We start from the raw sequence: 26,264 nt of genomic DNA, 5'->3' as shown, positions 1-26,264 counted from the left end.
GTAAAGTGTCCGCTTAGAAACCCTCTAACCGGGCATTGCTATGCAGAATCTGTCTTCAGCGTGTATTGTATGCATAAGATGGCTAACTTCTCAGTCTATAGATAAAAAGAAAGACAGGAGGCAGCGCCTCGTGTGTAAAACCGTATGATATTTTATATAAAAACACCAAAGCACAACTCTTATGAATCACTTATGCTGGTAAAAAGCCCGTCCAGCTTGCGGGGGTGACTGCTGCTGCTGCCCAGGTTCTTACCCGTAGCCGTGGGGTACGGTGTCCGGGTATAGGTAATGGTAGATAGAGGTAAACAAAAAATGTAACCTTATATAAAGCGGCGCTGCTGCAGAAGACATGACTCAGGTAGGTAAAATAAAGTGGGTCTTTATTTGTAAAAGTCTACGCGTTTCAGGGGCGGACTGCCCCCTTCATCAGGACAATAGGTCTGTAACTCCTCAGTCTGCCTCTCGCTGTCCCAGCACCTGCCTCCCTCCGTATGTAGATCCTATTAAAGTCCCTGCCTATTTTAACTGTCAGTGCTGATGGCTTCCAGCCCTGCTTCTCTATCTTCCCAGCACGTCCCTGGTTAATAAGTAAGCCTTGGGAAGATCTAGGGGTCCAGAGCTGCCAGCAGTCAGTGTAGACGGTAATTGACACACATGGGAGCACAGTACACTTGCTGGCGGCCCTACTCCTCTATCTTCCCGGCGCATCCCTGGCTATATAATAAGTGCTAGGAAGGTAGAGAACAGGAGGGCTGCCAACGATCAGCACTGGAAGCAAATGAAATGGGCAAAGACTCAAAATACATAGTAAAATATGTTCTATATCTGTAGGGGGCAGGATACAGTTTCTATAAGGGTTGAGTCTATTTTCCTTTGCACCAGGAATGCCATACCTAAAAGCCACACAATGCAGTACTATGGGGGCAAGCTGAGTGTTAATGCATAACCAGGAATTTTTATCCATCCAGAAGATTAAAAAATATGTGACACCCTCTTAAATTGCACTGACTGCTGGCAGCTCTGCACCCCTATATGTTCCCAGGACTTCCTAATTAACCAGGGATGTGCTGGGAACATAGAGAGAAACAGGGCTGCAAGCCATCAGCACTGGCAGATCAAACAGGCAGGGACTTTAAAGGGGTTGTCTCACTCCAGTAAGTGGCATTTTATGTAGAGGAAGTTATTACAAGCTACTCACTAATATATTGTTAATATCCATTGCTTCCTGGATTCATTTTTCCATTACGTTATACACTGCTCGTTTCCATGGTTACAGACCACCCTGCAATCCATCAGTGGTGGTCGTGCTTGCACACTATAGGAAAAAGCGTCAGCCTTTCTGGTGGCCGGGACCATGGGAGCACAAATAGGCTAGTGCTTTTTCCTATATTGTGCAAGCACGACCATTTGCGCTCCCATGGTCCCGGCCACCAGAAAGGCTGACGCTTTTTCCTATAGTGTGCAAGCACGACCACCACTGATGGATTGCACGGTGGTCTGTAACCATGGAAACGAGCAGTGTATAATGTGATGGAAAAATGAATCCAGCCAGCAAAGGAAGCAATATGGATAATCACGCTACATTAGTAAGTGGCTAGCATTAACTTCCTCTACATGATAAACGCCACTTGCTGAAGTGAGACAACCCCTTTAAGTAATAAAGCTTGTAAAATAGAAGAGTTTTGACCTATATTGCCATTTATTCATACAAAAGCACCTATATAATAAAAGTGCAATCCCAGTTATGGAACACTCCTTATATTCTTTATATAGGAAGTAGTCGGGACTAGGAAAACTGTGAAGCAGGTTGTGCTACGCTGCTTCCCTAACTCCCATTCAATTTTATGGGACCCATCGTTTACCATCTTATTGTCAGTTCCAGAGCAAGGTGTGGGTGCCACAGCACCTTCGCTCCAGTTATCGTGGCGGTTATAGCACATACCCTCCCAAAGTTCACAACCTCCGCTAGAAATTGTTTTTTTTTATGGAAATAGCAAAAGTATGGCAAAATATCTAAGTATATACCTAAATACAGTTGTGCAATAGATCTAACCACAGCAATCTGCTTATTTAATACATCTACAGAGGATTATAAAAGAATTCCCTCATCTTAGCCCAGACGGATAGCGAGGATTAATACCTGCTTAGAATATATTTTCAGCAACTTATTTACTGGTGTTCCTTCATTGTCTCCATCAAACTCAAGCCACAGAATGTGTTCTTCTTCTGGATATGTGTGATCCCAGGATAGTTCTGAAAACTTTAAACTTAGAAGAACATGCTGGAAGACAGTAAAATAGAACAAATCACTGATTGAGATCTAGTCGGTTTACGTTCACCTCTAAAACACTTTTACCGATGAATAGAACGTTTGTATGTGTAGATGTTAAAACATAAACTTTATTGATTCACATTAAAACATGCACAAATGCCTTGCTTCTATAGCCTTCCCAAGGTTCACAAAAGGTCTTTCCCCCCTCAAGGGAAGACCCATTGTTTCAGGCATGGATAGCCTTACGCATGGCATCAGCACATATGTCGACACTGTTCTACGTCCCTTTGTGCTATCCCTTCCATCATATATACGTGACTCAATGGAGGGGATACAGAAGTTGGAGGGGATTCCGATTGATGAACATACTTGGTTGGCCAGTTTGGATGTGGAGGCGCTCTACAGCTCTATACCCCATGACAAGGGGTGTAGGGCTGTGGGAGACTTCCTTAAACAGCGGGGAACCCATCTATGGCCACATAATTAGTTCATACTCCCAACTTTTACAATTCACCCTTGAGAATAACGTGTTCCGCTTTGATCGCCGGATCTACCACCAGCTCAGGGGGGTGGCGATGGGGAGCCCTTGTGCCCCCACGTTCGCAAACCTCTACCTGGGCTGGTGGGAGCGAGAAGTCGTTTTTACGGATGAGAACGTTAGATGGACACAATACGTCAATTTATGGTTACGTTTTATCGATGACGTGTTCATCTTATGGTCTGGAGAAAAATCAGATTTTGATGATTTTGTGAAGGTTTTAAATATAAATGAAATGGGACTTTTTTTTTACCTCAGAGATCCATACGGATAGGATTGACTTTCTTGACCTGACAGTGTTTAAGGACCAGGAGGGATGCCTAGGGACCCGTCTTTTCCGTAAGAAGACTGCCACAAAAAGTCTGCTGCAATGGGACAGTTACCATCCGAGGGCCCTGAAAAAAGGTATCCCAAAAGGGCAATATTTGCGGTTACGACGCAATTGCTCTAAGGTATCAGACTATTTGGTGGCAGCAAAGGACTTACAACAGAGGTTTCGGAGGAGAGGGTACCCACAGCATGTTTTGGCAAAAGCGCATCAGCACTCACTGGCAGCTGACCGTAATACTTTACTGGTTCCACGATTGAAACAACCAGAGGATGACAAAGTACGCATTATTGCAACTTTTGATGATGCTCATGAAACCGTTCGGGCCGCACTGACCCAGTTCTGGGGAATTTTACAATCGGACCCAGATGTGGGTCATTTAGTGGGTGATGAACCAAGCATCACGTATCACCGGGGGAGAAATCTACGGGATAGGTTGGTGCATGGATTGTATCAATCTCCTGTTGCACCTACCGGGCTGGGCACCAGACCGATGGGCACATTTCGTTGCAGCGGCTCTGTTGCATGTAATGTCATCAAAACCGGAAGTATTTTTACAAGCACGGTCACGCAAAACCGATACACGATCAGATTGTTTATTAACTGCAAAACTAGTGCCATTATGGGATGCAATATGTGGGAAAAACGATCCGAGAATTTTGGAGACGGATCAGTGAACACCTAAGGCCCCTTTCACACGGGCGTTGCGGGAAAATGTGCGGGTGCGTTGCGGGAACACCCGCGATTTTTCTGCGCGAGTGCAAAACATTGTAATGCGTTTTGCACTCGCGTGAGAAAAATCGCGCGTGTTTGGTACCCAAACCCAAACTTCTTCACAGAAGTTCGGGCTTGGGATCGGTGTTCTGTAAATAGTATTATTTTCCCTTATAACATGGTTATAAGAGAAAAATAATAGCATTCTGAATACAGACTGCATAGTAAACTAGCGCTGGAGGGGTTAATTTTTTTTTAAACTCACCTTAGTTCACTTGTTCGCGGTCCGGCATCTCCTTCTGGCTTCATCTGATCTCTGTGCAGCAACAGGACCTGTGGTGACGTCATTCCGGTCATCACATGGTACGTCACATGATCTTTTACCATGGTGATTCACCATGGTAAAAGATCATGTGACGTACCATGTGATGACCGGAGTGACGTCATCAAAGGTCCTTGATCCTATAATTAATGCTCACCACAGGTCCTATTCAGTAAAGGGGACAGAAGGAGATGCCGACATCGCGATCAAGTGGATTAAGGTGAGTTAAATGATTTTTTTATTTTATTTTTAACCCCTCCAGCGCTGTTTTACTTTGCATTCTGTATTCAGAATGCTATTATTTTCCCTTATAACCATGTTATAAGGGAAAATAATAATGATCGGGTCTCCATCCCGATCGTCTCCTAGCAACCGTGTGTGAAAATCGCACTGCATCCGCACTTGCTTGCGGATGCTTGCGATTTTCACGCAACCCCATTCATTTCTATGGGGCTTGCGTTACGTGAAAAACGCACAAAGAGGATCACCGCTCATGTGAACAGCCCCATAGAAATGAATGGGTCAGGATTCCGTGCGGATGCAATGCGTTCACCTCCCGCATCGCATCCGCGCGGAATACTCGCTCGTGTGAAAGGGGCCTAAATGATATCCAGAATGGTGCAGATACCCCAATTGCACGGCATGTTGCTGTTGTCCATAGCAATGAACCAGATCCAATCCAATTTCAGGAGATTGAGGCAGTAAGAAGATCTGTGAGAGGGGGTGAATTTGATAAAAAAGTATTGCAAAAAGAGGCACAATGGACCTTCAGGCTACGGACGGTGCGCCCTGAAGGGTTAAATGAACACATCTCTTTTGCCTGCTTTATATAGTTTTATCGGATTTGATGTGATGACATGGGACCACTGTAAATTCAGTAGGGATCCTATGTAATCTCCGATAGTTCATCACCCCCCTACACAATATACCAGTCTGGTGTACATCAATCAGTCTTATCAATGGTTGCTCTGGATTAAACTCTGGTTCCTTGATATCCCTTCAATATGGGATTATAATATGGAACCAGTGTATACCTAGGGCTCATTGAATTGGGCTCATAAAAAAGCGTCCTAATTCTACTTAGTATCTGTAGGATTAATAGTCCGCTCCTAATATATACATATGTACCTGCTTATGGTCGATGAACCGCCAAATTATTCCTATGTGAATTACAGTGTGTTGACACTGTTAGTGGATCGTCGCTGGAGTGGGCGGCAGTAAGGGGGGCGGTGGTTTACTGAGGTAACCGCACCTCTAGCCCCACCATTGGCTGCCTTGGGGAGTGTTTCCGCCCTTTGTGGGAGTGGCTTCCGCTCATTGTGGGAGTGGCTCCCACCCTTTGTGGGAATGGCTTAGATGATTTAATCAGCTGTCTCTGGCGCCCACGTCACGGCCATCCTAGCGCCGATGCTGCCGCCTCCACATGTGAGAGGGGCTGCGCTGAATGTCTGTCTGTGTGTCGCTTGCTTATGCCCTGAGCTCCTGATGATGTTACATTACAGTCTGTGCAGTGCATAAATACTGAAGGAAGGAAGAAATACACATGTAAATCCATACTTATGTTATATCATCAGGATCCTGAAGGATTCTTTTGAAAGCGGCCTATATGTAGACATCAGTGTGTAGTGCGGTCCTGCCCAGTCACCACCCTAGACAGCTCTGCAAGTGGAGGCAACCCATCCCAGTTACGGTATTTTCTAGAACGAATTGCTCATGACCACTTCAACTCAGAGAAACCCTGAAAACAGTGACATTTCGGTGCTCATTATGCCAGCAGTGGATCACTGTACATAACATCTTTATGGCTCATGCACATGAATGTATTTTTCTCAATTATTTTTTTTTAGCCTATATGCCAAACCAGTCACTTCAACAAAGCCGCAAAAAAACGGAAATGACTCAGTGTGCATTCTGTGTCCGTATTTCCACATGGCCATTCCAAAAATAAAAATAATAGAACATGTCCTATTATTGTCCGCATTACGAACAAGGATAGGACTGTTCTACTAGGGGCCGGCTGAGATGCCCATGTTTTGCAGACTGCAAAGCATCCAATGGTCGTGTGCCTGAGCCCTAATGCTGTGACCTCACCGTGTCTTTTTTTTAATTTTATTCCTGTTCTGTGACTTTATAGTGGTTTGATATGATCGCTTGTATTATCCAGTATTTGTGACAATAAGGTACCATAAAGGTTTTCCATTGAGGTTTGGAAACTAAAAAGGCAATAATGACTCATATTAACAGAGAAATAAAACAGAACACTTTCATGGTATTCTCCTTTCAATCTTTTTAGATGCAGACCCATTGATTCCTAGACTCCTTATTTGCCAATCAAGACGGCGGCCCTGTCTGATGCACAATGTGCATTTGGAAGCTGCTCTTCAATTGGCCACATGTGAACAGTGCTGGCTAATCCAAGAACAGGGCAGGACAAGAAGGAATTAGCACGTCTGCAACTAAAAAGATAAGAAAAAAAAAAAAAAAGGAGGTCACCAGACAAGGTTTTTGTTTGATCCCAAGTTAATGTGGATTTTTTTCTTGAACCAAAGGGAAGCAACTAGGTAGTTACTGTTCCAAGGTCATTTTTATAAATTGTTAGTTTTCTTCATGTTTGAGATTTTTCTAAATGATATTATATAGAAACAACCTGTTCTAATTAGAGGACACAAAATCATCAAATACAAATACCTTTTCCTTGCGGTCTATAACAGACACGCCTTCCATATTGATAGCCACTGACACAGTTTTACGGCCACTCCTGTTGAGGAAGCCTTGAGAGGGCTTGTCCACTTCTCCTTGGAAAAAGGCACATCTGAACACAAAACAAAAACCACTTAGTTCGCCAGTAGGATTTTACTCTCCAATGCACCAAATGTTTGTTATACCTCAATACCACACATACCCATAGTAAGGAAGCTCATGGCACTTCTTCAAATACTCTCTGCAGTTCACGACATCTCCGTCTTCAGATGTAACATTTTCTGTAGCTGCTTTGTATGTGTTCACCAAAGTCTCTTCAAAACTGGCTTGGCGATTCCCTCTATTCCTGAATGCATTCAGTATTCCGATCTTCTTTTTGCATATATATGGAGGAAGAAAAGACTCCAGCTTTGGCCTGTAAGAGTAGCAGAAAAAAAGAAATAAAGCACTACATTAGCAGATCTAGCATCTTTGTACTAAACCTTAAATGCCATTTGTTGAAATGAGACAACCCCTTTATCATGTAGATAACGTTAACACAAGGCACTTACTTATGTATGGTTATTATCCATATTGCTTCCTTTGCTGGCTGGATACATTTTTCTATCACATTATACACTGCTCGTTTCCATAGTTACAACCACCCTCCAATCCAGCAGCGGTGGGGGGTCTTGCACACTATAGGAAAAAGCACTAGACTATGTGCGGTCCCATGGTCCTAGCTATTAGAGAGGCCGGTGCTATTTTCCTATAGTTTACACGCACAGCCACCACTGATGGATTGCAGGGTGGTCGTAACCATGGAAACGATCAGCGTACAATGTGATGGAAAAATGAATCAAGCCAGCAAAGGAGGAAATATGGACAGTCACAATAAATTAGTAAGTGCCTTGTATTAACTTTCTCTACATGAGAAATGCTATTTGCTGAAGTGAGACAAGCGTTATCCAGGTAATGATAATGATGACCTATATTCGGACCCCCACTGCTGCGATAAGGATAACCTATCCAAGTCCCGACACCCATGCCGATTAACTGTTTTGGAGAGCCACAGCGCTCACCGAAGCACTGGTGAAAACTGCTAACTCCCAGCAGCTTACCAAGCACAGCGCCGAACATTGTAAAGTGGCTGTGCTTGGTATTGCAGCTCAGCCCCATTCACTTCAATGGCGCTGAGCTGCAAGTAGGCTATGTGTCCGAGGTACGCTGACCTCACATGGCCTAGGAGGCGGCTGCGGCGCTCATAGAACTCCTGGCCTCTTCAAACAGCTGATTGCTGGGGGTGGGGGATTTGGAACCCTGCCAATCTGATATTAATGATGTCCTGAGGATAGGTTATCAATATAATTTTCAGGATAATCCCTTTAATTAATTTTTTTACTGTATGCAGAGAAAATCTGTTACTAGCTGGAAACTGTACAAGAAAGCCATCTGTGTAATTGTGCCTAGTGGACGCATATGGTAACTATACAGATAAAGTAATTGACACAAAATTATTTACCAGAAAAACGCACAAATGGGAGGTTTATTCTGGTTAGAAATAAATGATTACGGTTCCATTTACACGTCCGCAAAATGGGTCCGCATCCGTTCCGCAATTGTGCGGAACGGGTGCAGACCCATTCATTTTGAATGGGGCCAGAATGTGCTGTCTGCATCCGCAAATGCCAGCGATGTGCGGTCCGCAAATTGCGGAATGCACGTGTGAATGGACCCTAAACCACAAAAAGAGTATGGGGGTCATTTACTGTATAAAACAGAAATTTGCCTAAATTATGCTTATTTCTGGCGCAGATTTTGCGTCGCAATCTACGACTTCTCCCCACTCACGCCAGGTCTAATAAAGTGGGCATGACATTGGCGGGCCAGCAGGCCCGTCTCATTTACAATTTTCTATGCCCGTTTTAGGAGTAGAAAATTGTGTAAATGTAAGACAGCAAGGAAGCTATCTTGTATTTAGAAGTGGCGGAGGATCCGGCGAAGTTATGTAGAGGCCGACACCTCTTCATAACTTCGGGGGATACACTGACAGGTATGGGGCTAATTAAGACTGGAGTCTAAAATGCGTGGTAGTTATGTTGCAGAAATGTATGCAGCTGTCCCATTCATTTGGGCTTGAAGATCAAAAAAAGACCTTTGGGGGGGATACTGAGACTTTGTTACTTTTTCCATTTTTTACTTTTAAATGTATTTTATTTATATATTTTTTATCATTGGTTTATTACTTATTTAAATATATTTTTGCCACATAATATGTCCCCCAATAGGTCCTAAATAGACTGTTGGGGGACAATGAACACTCTACTATTTTGTGCTTTTTATGTGTTTTCTTTTATTTGTATTTTATTATAGTTTTTTTTTTCAATTTAAATTTTTTTTTAAATATATTTTTGCCACATAATGTGTCCCGCCCAAGGGATCATAAAAAGACTGTTAGGGGACAGTGAACACTTTTTTTTTGCAATTTTTCCTTTTATTTTTTATATATATATTTTCAATTTAGTTTTTTTATAATAATTTTTTTTAACTTCTTTTGTAATATATTGTTTCCACATAATTTGTCCCCAAGAGGTCACTGAAGGACCTTTGGGGACACAGACTTTTTTTTGGTACTATTTCCACGGTAACTGGGCATCCAAAGGAGCCCCAGTTACAGTGGAAAGCAGCCTGCTGTGGGGGCTGAGCAGGGTCACCTGACCCTGCAGCTCTGCGCTCTTCTGCCCCCAAGCCGTGTCCACCCTGCATAGCGCTCATCTATCTGAGAAGAAGGCGGAAGTGCTGATACACAGCTTCTGCCTTCTCCTTTGCTCCCCTGCTGTCACTGACAGCCGGGGGCCCCTCCTGCTACAGTGCAGGAGCAGTAATGACGGGGGGACGGGGCTGCGAACCTTGGCTCTGGGGGCCGCATGCAGCCCACGGGCTGTGCACCCCTGGTCTAAGGGCACGACCCGCTGACTCACGACAGCCAATGCCTGTGCAATTTGACCGCAAACTTGTGCCCCCACTGGCTGCCGTGTGTAGGCAAGACTTGGCTTCACGCAGCCAGCCACACAATCAGGTCGTATCCTAAAAGTTTTAGACCAGGGATCAGCAACCTTTGCCATTCCAGCTGCTGTGAGACTACAACTCCCTGCATGCAAACAAGCTCGGCTGTTCTAACTCCCACGGAAGTGAATGAAGCATTCTGGGAGTTGTAGTTTCTGAACAGCTAGAGTGCTGGAGGTTGCGATACCTGTTTTAGACCATGTCCACCTTTCAAACATTTGGCAATTTGTGACATTTTAAAGAAGCAAAAAATAAAAATACCGCAAATCTGTTCATAAATTCCACCCTCTGAGAGAGGTCTACAATGTAAGGCCCCTTTCACACGGGCGAGTATTCCGCGCGGATGCGATGCGCGAGTTGAACGCATTGCACCCGCACTGAATACCGACCCATTCATTTCTATGGGGCTGTTCACATGAGCGGTGACTTTCACGCATCACTTGTGCGTTGCGTGAAAATCGCAGCATGCTCTATATTCTGCGTTTTTCACACAACGCAGGCCCCATAGAAGTGAATGGGGTTGCGTGAAAATCGCAAGCATCCACAAGCAAGAGCGGATGCGGTACGATTTTCACGCACGCTTGCTAGGAGACGATCGGGATGGAGACCCGATAATTATTATTTCCCCTTATAACATGGTTATAAGGGAAAATAATAGCATTCTGAATACAGAATGCATAGTAAAATAGCGCTGGAGGGGTAAAAAAAATATTTAAAAAAATTTAACTCACCTTAGTCCACTTGATCGCACTGCCCGGCTTCTCGTCTGTCTCCTTTGTTGAACAGGACCTGTGGTGAGCATTCATTACAGTACCAGCACCTCTGGTGACGTCACTCCGGTCATCACATGATCCATCACATGATCTTTTACCATGGTGATGGATCATGTGATGACCGGAGTGACGTCACCAGAGGTCCTGTTCAGCAAAGGAGACAGAAGGAGATGCCGGGCTGCGCTATCAAGTGGACTAAGGCGAGTTAAATTTTTTATTTTTATTTTTTAACCTCTCCAGCGCTATTTTACTCTCCATTCTGTATTCAGAATGCTATTATTTTCCCTTATAACCATGCTATAAGGGGAAATAATACAATCCACAGAACACCGATCCCAAGCCCGAACTTCTGTGAAGATGTTCGGGTACCAAACATGCGTGATTTTTCTCACGCGAGTGCAAAACACATTACAATGTACAATGTTCCCGTAACGCTCCCGCAACGCCCGTCTGAAAAGAGGCCTAACTCTGTTTTTTTCCAGTGTGGATTCCCAGGGACCCTGGGGCTCCATGAGCACAGACCAGGAGGAACGCAAAAAAAACCTATCCCTTTACAATAGGGAAGGTAAATTGATTTGGGCTGCAAAAACATGCTTTGCAAAGCAGAAAATATTTCACGTTAGCGGCAGCTTTCTCCGGCAGGTGACTATAATGGGGGTGGGCCGGTGGTCCGGCCGCAGCACGGCAAAAATGCAGAGAGGAGGCCGGAATAAGACTATGACAAAACTACGAAGGCTGCGGCTAATGTGAAAGTAGCCTAAGCCAGGTTATAGCACTGGACAAGAATGATAGAATGCTTTACCCGCCCACTACACCAAGTTTCTTTGAGGCAGGTATAGCGTTAGTTCCCCAAGAGTGGAGACATTTTTCAGGTGTTCCTCTGCAGGAATAAGGTTGGGAATCACCAATGTAAGTACATAAGTGAACATGTTCTATCTTTAAAACACAGGAATATTATGGCGTATCAAAAACACATGATAATATAAAAGAAACATATATACGACCATACCTTAGTGCAGAGGGAGTATGTTTTTCTTGGCTGTATGGTCCCATCTCCAAACAGCAAGACAGGCCACCCAAGAGTTCACAGTCCTCTATATCACATGGGTACCTTCCCTCCAGAACATTGTATTTTGCCTCTTCATACAGTAGACGTAATACGCCCTCATCAGAAATCTGCACAAATTTTCAAGCCAAGATGATAAAGTCAGGCTCAAATGTCAATTAGATTTCAGTTTATTTTTTTTTCTTGCAAAGTTTGCATTAAGGGATATGTTTTTTTATACAATGGAACTCTATGGTGAAGGATGCCACTGTATGGCATCTGTTTTAACATATAAGATAAATGCAAGACAAAAACGTAGGCCTTAAGAGGACACAGTTCCCCCATGTCCTTTTTTTTTTGCCTTTTTTAATGTTATGAAACTTTGTTGACTTTTAATAGGTTTTGCGGTTTCTATATATTGATGACCTATCCTGACTGTAGGCTATCATAAAAAGAAACCGGAAAACCGCTTTTAACATTTATTTTTACTTATGTCATAAGTTGTTTAATAAAATTATTCAATACAAAGACTGACATAGAGGGAAATACATTTATTATTAAATAAGGCTAATAGTTTATTGTATAACAGCATCAAAATGCTGCAAAGAAAGAATACGTTTTTGCTCAGAATTTTTTATTTTTATTTATTGGCATAAATAATTCTTTCAACTCACCTGAAGTTCTTTACTTTTGGGAAACAAAATGTTTCTGCGAAACTGGAGTATAGGTTCATCTGAGATAAGAAATAACAGACTTTAAGAAAAATGCATTCCACAGTATTTAGGCCTCCTGCAGACGACCGTATCCATTTTGTGGTCTGCAGATTGCAGATATGCAAAATACCCATGTGGTTTGTTTGCGTCCCGCACTTTTCAAGGGCCCCATTGTAGAAATGTGTATTTCTGTACGCAAGGCGTGGTGATGGACCATGTGATCTGACGTCACCACAGGTCCTTTAGCCGGCAGCTCAGGATTAAAGAAGTAAGAAGAGATCGGCAGCTATGCGATCAAGAGGAGAAGGGGAGTTAATTATTTTTTAACCCTCAATTGCCACCTACTAAGCATTTTGTATTAAAGAATGCTATTATTTTCCCTTATAACCATGTTATAAGGGAAAATAATACAGTGAATAGACATTTATCTTAGCAACCCTGCGTGAAAATCGCACCACATCCGCACTTGATTGCGGATGCTTGCGATTTTCACTCAGCCCCATTCACTTCTATGGGGCCTGCGTTGCGTGATAAACGCACAATATAGAGCATGCTGCGATTTTCACGCAACGCATAAGTGATGCGTGAAAATCACAGCTCATGTGCACAGCCCCATAGAAATGAATGGGTCCGGATTCAGTGCGGGTGCAATGCGTTCACCTCCCGCATTGCACCTGCGCGGAAATCTCACCCATGTGAACTCAGCCTAAAGATCACAAGTCAGTTTTACAGCATTATGAACGCTGTAAAACAAACAAAAAAAAAAAAAAAAATAAAACACACAACCGTGTAAAACTGTGGCAAATTATTATTTTTTTTTTTCCCCAATTCTACCACCTTTGGAATTTTTTTTACCCACTTCCCACTACATTCTATGCAATATTAAATGATGGCGTTGGAAATTACAACTTGCCCTGGAAAAAAAAAAAAAGCCCTTATATGACTATGTGAATGGAAAAATTAAAAAGGTAATGGCTCTGGGAACGCGGGGAGCGAAAAACGAAAAAGTAAAAAAAAATAAAATGGGTTAGAAGGGGTTAATGACAGGTTTGCTTTAAAGGAATTACAACAGGGAAGGCAATAAAGTCCCATCATAGTGTTGTGACTTTTAAAGTGGTTGTCCAACAAAAGATATTCTACAGTTTTCAAACCAGTACCTGACTCTGAAGACTTTTGTAATTGCAATTAAATTAAAAATTTTGTATAGCCACTGAGTTTTACATTAATCATTGGATAACCCCTTTAATCAGGGCTCGCAGACAAAATGCTATGTATTACACTTTTAGTTTCTCTTTATGCCATTTTAGTAAAGTTTCACTAGAAAAGTATTAAGTTGCACAATTTGTGCAGAAACATGTCTCTGTACTTTCAGCACCAAAGTTGCCGGCGACTGAGCAGAATATATTAAAGAGGACCTTTCATGGGTCCAGACATTATCAAATAAGTAGGGGGTTGTGTAGGGCATATTGCAGGGATGGAAGATCACTTACTAGTTTATCTGTCCGGCGCTCTGTTCCCCCCTTTTACTTTTTCCTGCCTGGCATGTAAATGAATATCATCGGTACAGGGAGGAGGAGACTGCCCTGTTTCGCAATGGGCGTCAGAGCCAGGCAGAACCCATGTTGCAGATGTGAAAGTAACCTTAGATGGTGTTTCATTGGGCTTGGTTCATAGATCTGCACTGTGTTATTAAAAGGGTTTTCCAAGATTTTTTCTTTTTTTTTTACTGATGACCTATCTAACGATGAGCTGTTTGAGAAGGCACCGATGCTCCTGTGAGCACAGTGGCCTTCTCACAGCTTTTCCTAGGCCGGTGATATCACGTTCATCAGTCTCGTGACCTAGGAGCAGCTCAGCCCCATTCAAGTGAATGGGGATGAGTGCAATACAAAACACAATGTATGGAGCGGTGCTTGGTGAGCTGAGAGAAGGCAGCAGCGCTCACAGGAGAGCTGCTCCCTTCTCAAAACAGCTGATCGGTGGGGGTCCTGGGTGCCGGACCCCCATCGATTAGATACTGATGACCTAGGTCATCAGAGTAAAAAAAAAATAAAAAAAATAATCTGAAAACCCCTTTCGTTTTTAATCTGTGTCATGATTATGACGAGGCAACATGAGAAACATGAAACCACTGTGAAACAACATTACAAAGCCAATATTTTCAAACCATAACTTACCGTGGTGAATATCCTCCAGTGTACAGTTTGTGAAACGTGCCAGGAGATCATGCCACTGTCTGCACACTTTGTAGGGATGATGCTTTGGCTTGAGTTGTACTTCTGCAAAACGGGTACAAAAGAATATAGAAGAAGCATGTGGATTCGTTTAATTCTGTAAGAGGACAATAAAGGTTTTTAAGCCTTCTACCTAAAAATGGAGAAATGAGCCACAGGGCAAACACTTCCTGAGCAACATCAGGGAGATGGAGGACTTCGAGAACTTTCCTGTGTAGCTCGTGCGATGTTGAGGATGAAAGGCCATCTACTGTAAGTGGAACTGCAGCATCATTTATCAAGTAGACAATCACATCCACAGCTAAGGAGAGAAGAGATGGGAAAATTTTAGCAACATGTAATATATTATTTTGTAAACACTTTGACACGTTATCTTGCTCCTTAAAGGGCATCTGTCAGCAGATTAGTACCTATGGAACTGGCTGACCTGTTGCAAGGGCGCTTGGCAACTGATGGCATCCGTGTTGGTCCCATGTTCATATGTATCCGTATTGCTGAGAAATATTATGTTTTAATATATGAAAATGAGCCTCTAGGAGCAACGGGGGCGTTGCTATTACCCCTAGAAGCTCTGCTCTCTCTGCAACTGCTTGCCCTCTGCACCTGATTGACAGGGCCAAGCAGCGTAAATGTGATCACACCTGGTTTTTATCAAAGTGGAGATGGTGCAACAGTTGCAGAGAAAACTGAGCCTCTAGGAGTAACGATAACGCCCCCATTGCTCCTAGAGGCTCATTTGCATATATTAAAAAATCTTTTTTCTCAGCACAGCGGGCACATATGAACATGGGACCAACACAGATGCCTTCAGCTGCCAAGTGCACATGTAACAGGTCAGACAGTGTCATAGGGACAAATCTGCTGACAGATGCCCTTTAATAATGCAGATGTAATATTTACTGCCCTTTAGCAAGGAATGAGGGACATTTACTAAAGTGTTTTACGCCGCTATTTTGACGTAAAAAACAAAAGTCATAGATTATGACGCAAGCTATAATTTATGATTTTTCACTTGTCTCATTGCTTTTTAAAAGTGGTGAGAAAAGTGGGTGGGGCTTAGCTAAGGTACGTGGCCAGGTTATCATTTACACCACGCCAGCTCATAGCTGATGTAAATTTGAAAGTCTGCCACATGGATTCCCTGGAAATGCGCCAAATTTGTTGAGGCCTGTGCCACATTCTGCGCCGGCGGACTTTATGGGGAATACGTGTGTTGTTGTTTTTGTTTCACGGATTCCCGTGCAGAAAACAGCAGCGTATTAACAGTACGAGCAAAGTGTATGAGATTACACAAATCTCATTTACAATTTGCGTGTTTTTTTCCGTGCAGAATGTGACCTGCATTGTGAATTACAAAATCTGCAGCATGTCAATTATAATTGCAGTTTTAGCTGCGTATTTCACCCTTTTCAATGGAAGGATGAGATTTTTGCGGGTATGCTGCAGAAACGCAAATAAATCCACTAAATACATTGATCAATCTCCTGTTTGCCTTCTATGACAAAGCTGGCTTCCTGAAGCCACCACTAGGGGGAGCTCAGTGCATAGGAATTTTTTACAGTTACCATGGAAGTTGTAATAAACTCTTTGCACTGAGCTCCCCCTAGTGGTGACTGTCTATGAGAGCAGTATAGAGTCACCCCTCACTCTCCAGGGGAGCCTGTAGCAATTGCATGGTCTTCCTCCATTGAAGGTACTCCATTGCCGGTATAGATAAAACACTCCTTTCTGCCCAATGGTAAATTCTGCTAGGTGTCATATTTACCATATTTATAAACAAAGCTATCTACACTTCCTTTTTAGCACAAATCTAAGAACACTTTCGGGACCGAACCAGAGTTCGCTTTCAAGTTCTAGAGTGGTTTTCCACTTTAAAAATCAACTACCAAAGTTATTCAATGAAGTCGCGCATAACTTCGTGAATAACTGACTTCGGCTCATCGGATCCCATACATTTTCATACTATACGGCAGGGATGCCCAACCTGCGGCCCTCCAGCTTTTGCCAAACTACAACTCCCAGTATGCCTGGCCATCCTACAGCTATTAGGGCATGCTGGGAGTTGTAGTTTTGCAACAGCTGGAGGGCTGCAGGTTGAGCATCCCTGCTGTACGGAGACGGATCTCCATACAGTATTAATCTGAAGTTTTAAACGAAGCGACTTCGGATGAAGCGCCCGAAGCTCGCTTTGCTCAACACCAATCAGCACCATAGGTCAATTTCCGCTAAAGATTTTTTCGCAGCGTGTGGATGATGGTACTGTAAAATGCTGCAGATTTACCGCATGCGAATCCGTGATGAGAAACCAGCAGTATTTTACATGTGGACATACCATAAGGCTGCTTCTATAACATGTTTTGTCGTATGTTTAATGTATACATCGGGGAAAGAACGATGGTGTCGTACACTGTGCTTTTCCATCCCACAGACTGCAGTAAAAAAATAAAATAAATCAAAAAGTCTGCAGTAGAATGAGCACGCCATGGAACTGGAAATCCACAACAGGTTTGTTTTTGTTTGCGCTGAGAATCCTGCTGCGATTTTCTGCGGATTTGTGGTGTAGAACCCATATCATAAATGCTCAGCTAGGCCACCACGTTTTACTGTAAAGGGGTCATACACATTAGCAGAATGACAGCTGAACCTTCCGATTTTGGTGGCGTTACCAATAATCCCTCATGTGAACAGGTATAAAACGTGAATACCCAAAACTAGACTCAGAACAGCATGTAATAAATTTTTATTGGACACACACTTGTATAAAACATAGAAATCCATATATATTAGCAGCGTTTAATCACATAGGATTGATATCCACAGGTCTGTCACATTATAATACATATAACTAACAATAAAACTCCCAGGCTGTGAGATAATAAATCACAGCCCACAGTGAGTATATAAAGTGCATAGTGCCACAAAGTACAAATAACATATAGGAGATAAATGCAGTCAAGATATATACAGACCAAGACAGTGCTGGATCCCAACACGTGTTCCGCGGTCGCTTTCTCAAGGGATAGTGGTGGTGTGTATACACTGATCATATATAGCAGGGGTCAGCAACCTTCAGCACTCCAGCTGTTGTGAAACTACAATTCCCAGCATGCTCCATTCATTTCTAGTAGAGGTCTGAGAAGAGTATAGGAAGTATGCATGCTGGGAGTTGTAGTTTCACAACAGCTGGAGTGCCAGAGATTGCCTACCCCGTATATACAGGGAGTGCAGAATTATTAGGCAAGTTGTATTTTTGAGGATTCATTTTATTATTGAACAACCATGTTCTCAATGAACCCAAAAAACTCATTAATATCAAAGCTGAATATTTTTGGAAGTAGTTTTTAGTTTTAGCTATTTTAGGGGGCTATCTGTGTGTGCAAGTGACTATTACTGTGCATAATTATTAGGCAACTTAACAAAAAACAAATATATACCCATTTCAATTATTTATTTTTACCAGTGAAACCAATATAACATCTCAACATTCACAAATATACATTTCTGACATTCAAAAACAAAACAAAAACAAATCAGTGACCAATATAGCCACCTTTCTTTGCAAGGACACTCAAAAGCCTGCCATCCATGGATTCTGTCAGTGTTTTGATCTGTTCACCATCAACATTGCGTGCAGCAGCAACCACAGCCTCCCAGACACTGTTCAGAGAGGTGTACTGTTTTCCCTCCTTGTAAATCTCACATTTGATGATGGACCACAGGTTCTCAATGGGGTTCAGATCAGGTGAACAAGGAGGCCATGTCATTAGATTTTCTTCTTTTATACCCTTTCTTGCCAGCCACGCTGTGGAGTACTTGGACGCGTGTGATGGAGCATTGTCCTGCATGAAAATCATGTTTTTCTTGAAGGATGCAGACTTCTTCCTGTACCACTGCTTGAAGAAGGTGTCTTCCAGAAACTGGCAGTAGGACTGGGAGTTGAGCTTGACTCCATCCTCAACCCGAAAAGGCCCCACAAGCTCATCTTTGATGATACCAGCCCAAACCAGTACTCCACCTTGCTGGCGTCTGAGTCGGACTGGAGCTCTCTGCCCTTTACCAATCCAGCCACGGGCCCATCCATCTGGCCCATCAAGACTCACTCTCATTTCATCAGTCCATAAAACCTTAGAAAAATCAGTCTTGAGATATTTCTTGGCCCAGTCTTGACGTTTCAGCTTGTGTGTCTTGTTCAGTGGTGGTCGTCTTTCAGCCTTTCTTACCTTGGCCATGTCTCTGAGTATTGCACACCTTGTGCTTTTGGGCACTCCAGTGATGTTGCAGCTCTGAAATATGGCCAAACTGGTGGCAAGTGGCATCTTGGCAGCTGCACGCTTGACTTTTCTCAGTTCATGGGCAGTTATTTTGCGCCTTGGTTTTTCCACACGCTTCTTGCGACCCTGTTGACTATTTTGAATGAAACGCTTGATTGTTCGATGATCACGCTTCAGAAGCTTTGCAATTTTAAGAGTGCTGCATCCCTCTGCAAGATATCTCACTATTTTTGACTTTTCTGAGCCTGTCAAGTCCTTCTCTTGACCCATTTTGCCAAAGGAAAGGAAGTTGCCTAATAATTATGCACACCTGATATAGGGTGTTGATGTCATTAGACCACACCCCTTCTCATTACAGAGATGCACATCACCTAATATGCTTAATTGGTAGTAGGCTTTCGAGCCTATACAGCTTGGAGTAAGACAACATGCATAAAGAGGATGATGTGGTCAAAATACTCATTTGCCTAATAATTCTGTACAGGGTGTATATTCTGAAAATTAGGTAGATTGGGAGCACATGGGATGCAAACAGACGCCCAAAGACAGGAAACGGAAGTGCGGTGCGTTCCACGCTGGAACGCACCAGATCACTTCCGGTCCAGTCAGTGTCCGGACACTGCAACACTCATACTGATCACACATATCGCCATAAAAAACGGGGAAAGATAGAGAAGACCCATAGAAGATTAATCTTAATTAAGCCTGGGAGTTTTATTGCTAGTTATATGTATTATAATGTGACAGACCTGTGGATATCAATCCTATGTGATTAAACGCTGCTAATATATATGGATTTCTATGTTTTATACAAGTGTGTGTCCAATAAAAATTTTGTGATTCTATATTACATGCTGTTCTGAGTCTAGTTTTGGGTATTTACTTGTAGTTAGTTAGGACAGCTCCATACCGGGCGTTTTTTTGCTCTGCGATTTGGGTGTGAGGTATAAAACGTGACTTAATAAAGCCTCATTCACACGTCAGTGTTTCATGGACCTGTGCTGTACGTGTTCTCCACGGACAGCACACGTCCCCATTCATTTTAATGTGGGTATTCAACACAGTGTTTTAGCAAGGTCCGTGGATTAGTGTTTTTAGCATGCTCTATTTTATCCGTGTTCACGAATCCATCACGTCGATTATAGTCTATGGGTCCGTTTTCACGGATGCAACATAGATGGCATCCGTGTTTCATGGATCATTAAGAAGAGATGCTTTGAAAATTATTTTTCAGCTGTTCAGTGTCAGTGAAACACGGATGCAACATGGACAGCAAAAAACGGACACACGGATCCTTCACGGACAGCTTCATGGATGCATCACTGACCACCTGCTCACGGATTTGAGCACGGACATGTGAATGAGGCTTAAAAACCGGAATTAGTCTTACCGGTAATTCTGTTTCCATGAGATCATCACGACGGCATACAAGGAGATTGACCCCTGACCTCTGTAGGGGCAGGAACAGAGAAAGGTTAAATACCCTCCTCCCACCACCAACACCAGTGTTTCCAAAATCACACAGAGCAACCCGGTGGTGGAAAATAGTGAAACAAAAGGTATTACTTCATACCTTCTAGAGACCTACTAGGTCAAAAACGATTTAAATCATAGGGAGGGAATAACGTGCCGTCGTGATGATCTCATGGAAACAGAATTACCGGTAAGACTAATTCCGGTTTTTCCATAGCATCATCACGACGGCATACAAGGAGATATAAAAAATATATCAGTTAAGGGGGGGCTACAGCCTGGAGGACTTTCCGCCCGAAGGACAGATCAGAAGATCTGGAAAGATCCAGGCGATAGTGCTTTATAAATGTATGAATGCTGGACCAAGTGGCAGCACGACAGATTTCCTCCAGAGAAGCCCCAGCTCTCTCCGTCTGAGAGGAAGACATGGCCCGAGTGGAATGGGCCCTAATGTTGACTGGACATGTAAGGTTTTGTATTTGGTAACAAAGACTAATGGCTTCTTTGAGCCATCTAGCTATAGAGGACCGGGAGGCTTTTTGGCCCTTAAATCTTCCTCCAAACAGGACTAGAAGATTGTCAGATTTCCTAAACTTCCCCGTCACCGTGATATAGTTTAGGACTGCCCGTCTAACGTCCAGAGAGTGAAACGCTGATTCTTTATTATTAGAGGGGTGCTGGCAAAAAGAAGGTAGGGTAACCTCCTGGCTCCGATGAAAATTGGATACGACTTTGGGGAGAAATCCAGGATCCAAACGGAGAATAATTCTATCATCTAGAATACGGAGGTAGGGTTCCCTGATTGATAGGGCTTGTAATTCCCCTACTCTGCGGGCCGAAGTTATCGCAATTAAGAAGGCCGTTTTCAAGGACCATAATTTTATTGGACAGTCAGACATGGGTTCAAAGGGTGGTAAAGTAAGGCCTGTAAGAACGACGTTTAGATCCCAGGAAGGGACACGGGCGGTGATCGTTGGGCGGAGCCTCGTCGCCGCCTTAATGAATCTTTTGATCCAACGATGGCCGGCTATATCTTGGTCAAAGAAACAACCTAGGGCTGAGATTTGGACCTTCAAGGTAGAGGGTCTAAGTCCCAGGTCCAGACCTTGCTGTAGGAAATCCAGTATTCTTTGGATGTTGGGTTTACGCAAATGTGGCGATTCGTCCCCACTCCAGGAACAAAAACGTTTCCAGATCTTAAGGTAAATTGCTGACGTTACCTTCTTTCTGGAGGCTTTCAAAGTAGAAATAACTTTGTCTGACAGGCCCTGAAGCTTCAGGGTTTGGGACTCAGGATCCAAGCCGCCAATTTCAGAAACTGCGGGTTTGGGTGTAGAACTGGACCCTGCTGGAGTAGATCCCCCCGCACAGGAAGGAGCCATGGATCTTGTAGGGAAAATTTTTGGAGGGATGAGAACCAGCTTCTCTTTGGCCATAGGGGAGCGATCACAATCACCGTGGCCTTGTCTTGAAGAATTTTTTGTACCACCTTCGGAATTAGAGGAAGTGGAGGGAAGGCATAGCACAGATTCCAATGCCAACGAATGGCGAAGGCGTCTAAGGCATGAGGTCTGTCCCTGGGGTTTAGGGAACAGAATGTTTCCACCTTTGAGTTTGCCCTGGTGGCAAATAGATCCACGTCGGGCATCCCCCATTTCCTTACTACTAGCCCGAATATTTCTGGACTTAGAGACCATTCTGTATGGTCGATTCTGTGGCGACTGAGAAAATCCGCTTCCTGATTTAGTATTCCCTTCAGATGAACTGCCGATATCGAGGCCACATTCTGTTCTGCCCAAGCAAAGATTTTTGTTGACAGTGCTTGTAGGGTTACGGACCGCGTTCCCCCTTGATGGGAAAGGTAGGCAATGGCCGTAGTGTTGTCCGACAGCACTTTTATGTGATGATGACACAACATCTCCTCTGCTACCTTTAACACCTCCCAGACTGCTCTCAGTTCCCTGAAGTTCGATGACTGGGATCTGATCGAATCTGGCCAAGTGCCCTGGAACATACGATCCCCCACCTTTGCACCCCAGCCGGACAGACTTGCGTCTGTTATTACCTGGACCTGGGGAGTCTTCTGCCACGGATTTCCCCGTGATAAGTTTCCGTGGTCTTTCCACCAATTTAGGGACTGCAGAATCTGAGTTGGTGGACTTACTTGATGATCTAGAGAGGATTGGCACCTGTTCCAGACACTCAGGATCCAGGACTGTAGGGGTCTGAAGTGTATTTGACACCAGGGAACTGCCTGAATACAGGATGTTAGCAGGCCCAGCAGACTCATCGCCTCTCTGATAGAGCAGGATCTTCTTTTTTGAAAGGACCTGATCTTTTGTTGGAGAACTGATATTTTGTCTCGAGGTAGGAATACCGCTTGCCTTCGGGAGTCTAGGATCATCCCTAAGAAACAAACTTCCCTTGAGGGGGTGAGGACGGACTTTCCTTTGTTCACGATCCACCCCAGATCGTCTAGGATGGAGAGAAAAAGCTTCAGGTTCGAACTGATTTGGCTGAGACTTTCGCTGACTAGAAGGAAATCGTCCAAATAAGGGATTATCATAAGTCCCTGTCTTCGGGCAAAGGCGACCATCTCTACCACTACTTTGGTAAATATTCTTGGCGCAGATGAAATCCCGAAGGGAAGGGCCCTGAACTGGTAGTGATGGACGTTCCCTGATATATCCTGGATTGCAAACCGGAGAAACTTCTGTGAGTCGGTGTGAATGGGAATGTGGTAATAAGCGTCTTGTAGGTCTATTGTGCACATGAAGACGTCTTTGCTTAGCAGAGGGATTGTAGATGCTAGGGTCTCCATCCTGAATTTTTGATAACGGATGAATCTGTTTAGTGGTTTCAGGTTTATGATAGTCCGAAAAGTGCCTTCTTTCTTCCTGATTAGAAATAGGGTAGAATAGAAACCCCTGCCTCTTTCTGGAGGCGGGACCGGTGAGATTACATTCATTAAGTGAAGTTTCTGGACTCCTTGCCAAAGGTTCATTTGGAACCGTGTCAGTGAAAATTTGTTTGGGGGTCTTGAAGACCACTCTATTTGGTAGCCTGCCCCGACTACCTTGGAAATCCAGGGGTTCTGGGAGATGGATTCCCATGACCCCAGGAATCTTGAGAGTCTTCCCCCCACCCCGATGTCATTGCTTATCGGAGGATTTTGGGTGGGAGAAGGATTGGCCTCTTCCTCTTCCTCCTTTTGGATAGCTCCAACGTCCTGATTTCCCTTTCCCCCTGTAGTTTTTTTCTTGACCCGAGGAGGGGCGAAAAGGATACCGGCGTCTGGAGGGGCGATCTTCCGGAAACCCCTTCTTTCTGTCCGCGGCCTTCTCTAGAATCTTATCTAGCACCGGGCCAAACACATATTCTCCAGAAAAGGGTATGGAACAGAGCTTCAATTTAGACGTCTTGTCCCCCGACCAGCACTTCATCCAGAGGGCTCTTCTGGCTGCATTGGAAAGTGCCGCGTCTCTGGCGGAGAATCGGACTGATTCGGCAGAGGCATCCGCCAGGAAGGCCGTGGCGGATTTTAAAAGAGGGAGAGAACTAAGAATTTGTTCCCTAGATGTTCTATCCTTAATATGAGTTTCCAATTCTCCCAACCAAAGATACATGGATCGGGCGACTGAGGTAGCCGCAATATTGGTTTTAATATTGAACATGGACGCCTCCCAGGATTTCCTGAGAAGACTGTCCGCTTTACGATCCATTGAATCTTTAAGTTGGGAGGTATCTTCAAATGGGAGAGATGTTTTCTTGTTCACTTTGGCCACCTGTACATCGATCTTGGGAATTTCATTGAAAATTTTAGATTCCTCTGGATCAAAAAGCAACCTATTTTTGAACGCAGCCGGGACTCCCAGACGTCTTTCTGGATCTGCCCACTCATCAAGGACCATATCCCTAATACTCTCGTTAATGGGGAACACACGAGTTTTCTTGACTCTTAGGCCCCCAAACATTTCTTCTTGTACTGAATGGGTACGTTGCACTTCCTCCACGCCCATGGTCGACCTTACTGCCTTTAATAGGTCGGACATTTCTTCTGTAGAAAAGTAATATCTACGACTGTCATCCACTGAGTCTGTATCAGAGACTCTCTCCCCCTCTTCCCATGACTTAACGGAGTGGGCACTTTCATCCGCCATAACTTCTAGGTCCGGAGGGGACGGAGACCTAGCCCGCTTCCTCTTAGGTTGCGGCAAGTCGGGGGGATTAGTGGACAGGTGGGCCAGGGATGAACGGATCTCTTCCTGAATCATAGTTTTCAATTCCTCTTTTAAGGAGGGTGCTTCATCCCGTACAATATTAGAAATACAAGACTTGCACAACTTTTTAGGGTAGTAGTCAGGAAGTCTGCTATTGCAGGAGATACATTTGAGTGTTTTTTTTTTTTTTTTGACTTTAGCCTAAAAGAGAGGAGAAGGCAGGGCATCAGGGTATGACCACTAGAGGGAGAGAGAGAGAGCAAGAGGGGGTCAGCAGAAGCGAGCTAGCTGCCCCTGGAAATAACTTCCTCTCTCTCTTTTTTCCCCCTTCCACCTATTACAGCAGGAGAGGGGGATCAACAGACTCCCTGACCTGCACAAACAATACCCCCGAAGGGGACTCACAGTTGGTAGCAGCGCCGGTGGCTCAGCTCTGGGGGATCGCTCAGATGCCGACATCGTCCTCTCTGCAGGCAAGGGTTCCGCACCAGTGGGGACCGATCCTGGGAGCGTTTTGACACGGGCGGTAACCAGCGTTTATGCCTCGGTTTTAAACTGGGCTCCACGCTGCCGCCGCGACGTCACTTCCGGGTCGCCGGCCGTGACGTCATAAACATGCGCTCCATGCGCCGGCGCGCACCCAGCTATCGCCCAAGTAGGCTAGGAGGGAGTCTGCGCCAGGGAACAGGCCCCGGAATAACCAGGACGAGATAGGCCCTGAACCCCCTGCCCAGCGTTAGTCTTGGACCGCGGGAGGGCAGGGGGACGCCATGCTGGATGCCGGCGTTTTCCCAAAGGTAACGGAAAAATAAAAAATAAACAGGTTCCATTTCCTTAGCTTCATCTCCCTGCATACAGGGAGACCTTTCTCTGCCCTGTCCTCTGTAGGGACAGGAAACACTGGTGTTGGTGGTGGGAGGAGGGTATTTAACCTTTCTCTGTTCCTGCCCCTACAGAGGTCAGGGGTCAATCTCCTTGTATGCCGTCGTGATGATGCTATGGAAAAAGAAAGTGAAAATCCTTATATTAAAACAATGTCAGCTATCCTCAAAAGTTTCAACCCCCTACGGATAAATCAGAGACATATTATCGCACAAAGGGACAAGGTGGCACCCACCAATCATGTCATAGAGAATATAACCAACCTGGCCAACTGCCTTCTGTGGTAATGGTGGAGTGTCACAGGCACAGGTCGTAGACTCTTCTTCAGGCCATTTTACTCCCTGGAAAAAGTCCCCTTTCACATGAGCAAGTTTTTTGCGCGGGTGTGATGCGTGACGTGAACGCATAGCACCCGCACTGAATCGTGACCCATTCATTTCAATGGGTCTGTGTACATGAGCGTTTTTATTCACGCATTAGTTCTGCGTTGCGTGAGAACTGCAGCATGTTCTATATTAAGGCTCCTCATAGAAGTGAATGGGGCTTCATTGAAAAACGCATTGCATCCGGATGTAATCCGTTTTTCACTGATGGTTGCTAGGAGAGGTTTGTAAAAACGCATCAAAAAGGATTGCAGCCGTGCGGAAAATAAAAAATGAACAACTGAACATAAATCACAGACAAAACTGACTGGGCGTGCTTGCAAAACGGTGCGAGTTTCACTGAACGGTGCG

At 44.2% G+C, this 26,264-nt stretch overlaps 1 protein-coding gene across 1 annotated transcript in view; it reads right to left on the bottom strand.

Annotated features, from left to right (window-relative positions):
- Positions 1-26,264, bottom strand: part of FRMD8 (FERM domain containing 8) — a 59,007-nt gene that overhangs the window by 21,835 nt on the left and 10,908 nt on the right. Inside the window, exons 3-9 of the mRNA XM_040409295.1 lie at positions 14,818-14,985; positions 14,628-14,729; positions 12,412-12,470; positions 11,702-11,868; positions 7,077-7,289; positions 6,863-6,986; positions 2,141-2,281 (exon numbers count right to left, since the gene is read on the bottom strand). Coding sequence (XP_040265229.1) covers positions 2,141-2,281; positions 6,863-6,986; positions 7,077-7,289; positions 11,702-11,868; positions 12,412-12,470; positions 14,628-14,729; positions 14,818-14,985 — 974 coding nt within the window. The remainder of the gene's footprint in view (positions 1-2,140; positions 2,282-6,862; positions 6,987-7,076; positions 7,290-11,701; positions 11,869-12,411; positions 12,471-14,627; positions 14,730-14,817; positions 14,986-26,264) is intronic.

This window comes from Bufo bufo, chromosome 10, assembly GCF_905171765.1.
Source record: "Bufo bufo chromosome 10, aBufBuf1.1, whole genome shotgun sequence".
Classification (NCBI taxonomy): domain Eukaryota; kingdom Metazoa; phylum Chordata; class Amphibia; order Anura; family Bufonidae; genus Bufo; species Bufo bufo.
The sequence above is the reverse complement of the archived record's forward strand: the minus strand, read 5'-3'. Positions and strand labels throughout refer to the sequence as shown.